At 47.5% G+C, this 3,666-nt stretch overlaps 1 protein-coding gene across 1 annotated transcript; it reads left to right on the forward strand.

The window, feature by feature from the left end:
* The first annotated feature begins 2,848 nt into the window (after nt 1-2,848).
* On the forward strand, nt 2,849-3,379 carry LOC119351925 (pathogenesis-related protein PRMS-like). Its single transcript, XM_037618697.1, has 2 exons — nt 2,849-3,105; nt 3,148-3,379. Exons 1-2 carry the CDS (start codon nt 2,849-2,851, stop codon nt 3,377-3,379), a joined length of 489 nt encoding a protein of 162 aa, XP_037474594.1.
* Nucleotides 3,380-3,666: the final 287 nt, after the last annotated feature.

Genomic DNA, 3,666 nt, shown 5'->3' on the forward strand with positions numbered 1-3,666 from the left:
GGATCCGGCCTCCCCTGTTCTTTTCAACTTTGTGGCTGACGCTTTCTCCTGTATGCTCTCCAAAGCGGCTTGATGTGGACACATTATTCCTGTGGTCTCTCACCTACTTCCGGAAGGGGTCTCTCATTTGCAATATGCGGATGACACAATCATCTTGGTAGAGTTGGACAATGCCTGTATTGCCAATCTGAAATTTATTCTGTTGTGCTTCGAAGTTGTTTCTGGTCTTAAGATCAATTTCACCAAGAGTAAGGTTATGGTGACGGGGGTTGACCGGGCGGAGGCCTTGCGGGTGGCCAGACTCCTCAACTGCTCCTTAGGTTCCTTTCCTTTCAAATATTTAGGTCTTCCTATCTCTCCTGGTCTGCTTCACGCGAAAGACTTCGCTCCGGTGGTTGCTAAAGTGGGGAATAGGGTGCTTCCTTGGAGGGGTAGGTATAATACCAATGCTGGCAAAGTGGCTCTAATCAATTCTTGCTTATCCTCTCTCCCGTTGTTCCTTATGGGCTTTTACCGTCTCACGGATGGTGTGCATGCTGACTTCGACAAACATAGGGGTGGCTTTTATTGGAATTCTGCAGATAACAAAAGGAAGTATAGGTTGGTTAAGTGGCAGCTTATGTGCAAGCCTAAAAACCTTGGGGGGTTAGGCATTATTAATACTCGGGTGATGAATATTTGTCTGCTCATTAAGTGGTGGTGGAAAATTATGACGGTTGGGGCCGATGTGCTGTGGTTTTCGATTCTTAAGGCTAAATATTTTCCTAACTCCAACCCTATGTTTGCCCCTGCGCGGCGTGGTTCGCAGTTTTGAAAAGCCCTTGTTAAAGTTCGGCCGAATTTTTTGGAGCACATTAAGTTTTGTGTGGGTAATGGGTCTGCTGTTCGTTTTTGGTTAGATTGGTGGTCCGGGGATGCTCCCCTGGCTGTTAGCTTTCCGGTTCTGTTCTCTTATTGCCCCAATCCGCAAATCTCCATCGCGGAGGTGGCTGCTAATAATTGGGACTTGGCTTTTCGTCGGGCCCTGTCTCCTGAAGAGTTGGAAGAATGGCAAAGTCTTTCTGCCCTCTTCACTGTGCTCTCGGAGGAGGCTGACTCTGTGGTTTGGCCACTTTCGGCCTCTGGGCTATTCTCGGTCAAATCGTTGTATTCTAGACTCATTGGTGGTACTACTTCGGCTTGCTTCTCTTGTATTTGGAAATCTAAGGTCCCTCCTAAGATTAAGATTTTCCTCTGGCAAGCCTTCCGAGGTCGCCTTCCTTCTGCTGATCAGATCAAAAAACGCAATGGGCCGGGCTCGGAATTCTGTAACTTGTGTGGGGCTTTGGAAAACTCTAATCACATCTTTTTCAACTGTGTTCTTGCCAAATTAGTTTGGTCTTGCGTAAGATCATGGCTTCGGGTCTCCTGGGATCCCTCCTCTTTCGCAGACACTAGAACCCTAGCCAAATCTCTAGTAGGGGTCACCAAGAGGGTATTCTGGGTTGGCTTGGGAGCCTTATGTTGGGCTCTTTGGACCATTAGAAACAAATTTACTATTAAACTTACCTTCCCATCTAAGCCTGCTGACGTTCTTTTCAAATCATGTATATTCTTGCAGCAGTGGAGATTATTGACTAAGGAGCCAGATCGGGACGCCCTGGACCTGCTCATCGCCAAAATTCGGGCTTCAACCTCTCAGATCTCCGAGACGAATCATGGCGTATAAGCCTGGTGCTGTAGTTTGCGGGATTAGGTCTCCTTCTCTCCCCGGCCTGCGTGCCGTGTTTGGCAGCTGCCTGTTTCGTTAGGAATTTGGGCCTATTTAACTTCTCTTTGTGTTTCTGAGACTGTGTGAACCTTGGGTATTCGTGACGCTGCCATGTGGCTTTATTTATAAAGTCGGGCTTTGGCCTTTTCTCTAAATAAAAGAAAATGCCAAATGAAAGCCGAGCTCCATGGAGGCCTTAATCTGAAAAGTTCAAAATTCAAACTTTTTAGTTTCAAAAAATTCTGAAAAAAATACACATATACCTAGAGCCATATTATACATGTGTAAAATTTCAGGTCGAAATAGATTAAAATGAGAGCTAAAAAAAACAAATCGGTGGCTCTTCTAACATATGTGTACTTTTTATCCTCAAAGTCCATGATTTTTTTTTGTTTTTTTGCAGCTTGCAATTCAATGTATATAATCATGAAATTTTGCACACGTACACATTACTTCCCTGTATACATGTGTATTTTTTCAGATGTTTTTGAAACTGAAAAGTTTGAAATTTGGAGTTCTCAAAATTAAGTCCTTCATATGGAGCTCGGTCTCCAAAATGCCCTACTCGGCGAAAGTCTCTTACGAGAAACGGAATGTTTAAGAAATGTTCAACAGGCGAACAAATTTATTTCATTTGTCCTCACATTTTTTACTTTTGTGTGTAGGAAAGGAAGGTCTGTTGTGCAAGTATATATCAGGGAGAAGGAAGCCGTACGTAGTACATGCAAAACGGCTAACCTGTTAATTATCGGTACTAGCAGTGAGCGCCATTAATTACTGGGAGATGAGCGCTTCATGTTAATTCTCCGAATTCGAAACTGACGCATACGCTTGTGCAAGTTAACCCCTCGTGTTGTCCTATATCAGTACTCCTTTTGAGAAGGAAGTATGTGATGTTGGTACTAATGAATGCCATTGACTACTCGGAGATGAACGCTTCATGTAAATTCTCCGAAGTCCAAACTGACGCATACGCAGCACACTTGCCTCCAAAACGCTTCTGCAAGTTAACGCCGTGCTGGCCTATATAATCACGTCAATTCCTCTCAAACTTCACCAAATCAACCGAGCTCAGAGTCACAGATGCAACAGACGACCATGTCTCCTTCCATCTGCCTCGCCATCTTGTTGCTTGCACTGGTCTCACCGTCACTGGCATCAGCCAGCATTAACGACAACAATGGCGTCACCGTCGCGGCCCCTAGAGTGCCCGTGGCGTTCCAGTTCCTGCAGGGGCACAACGACGCGCGCCGCGAGGTGGGCGTGGCACCCCTGGAGTGGAACTGGATGCTGGGGCAGGACGCCAAGCGGTACGCGGCCCAGCTCGCCGCCCGCTGCAAGCTGGAGCCGCCAAAGTACATCCCGCCGATCTACGCGCGGAACAGGTACTGGGGCAGCGGGAAACAAGAGGGCGCCGCCGCCACCGGCTCGTGGGTGTACGAGCGGCGGTGGTACGACCACGGCGCCAACGCGTGCGCGCCCGGCAAGGAATGCGGGTCCTACAAGTTGGTGGTGCGGAACACCACGCGAGAGCTCGGCTGCGCCTGCCGCACCTGCCGCGGCAGCAACGACACCGTGGCTGTTTGCAGCTACTCCCCTGGCGGCAACTACGACGACCCGCCATACTGAGTACGTCTATACGGGAGCTGCATCAGGAAAGATGTGGCCAAGTAATATATGATGCGAAATAAGGCGTTTGGTCCTTCGTTTTTTGGTCAAGTGATGTGAAATTCGGATTACGTTGTGAATGAAGCTGTCTGTTGCTTTGGTTTTGTTCAGTTCGCCCGTACCGTAAACCACATTATCCCGCTATATATACTGCAATGTTATTGGTAGCTGAATCTGATAGTGCTATCGCCTAAACGAAGTAGTAGCAGAGGAGTGACTAGTTTTCGACTTTCCACACACACGATTAT

Source organism: Triticum dicoccoides, chromosome 2A (assembly GCF_002162155.2).
Source record: "Triticum dicoccoides isolate Atlit2015 ecotype Zavitan chromosome 2A, WEW_v2.0, whole genome shotgun sequence".
NCBI lineage: Eukaryota > Viridiplantae > Streptophyta > Magnoliopsida > Poales > Poaceae > Triticum > Triticum dicoccoides.

What these genes read in the sequence shown, in the direction of transcription:
- LOC119351925 (XM_037618697.1), top strand. Translation starts at nt 2,849, where the DNA reads ATGTCTCCTTCCATCTGCCTCGCCATCTTGTTGCTTGCACTGGTCTCA. An exon ending in TGCAAGCTGGAGCCGCCAAA is followed by an intron (nt 3,106 to 3,147) that starts GTACATCCCGCC and finishes GTACTGGGGCAG; the next exon opens with CGGGAAACAAGAGGGCGCCG.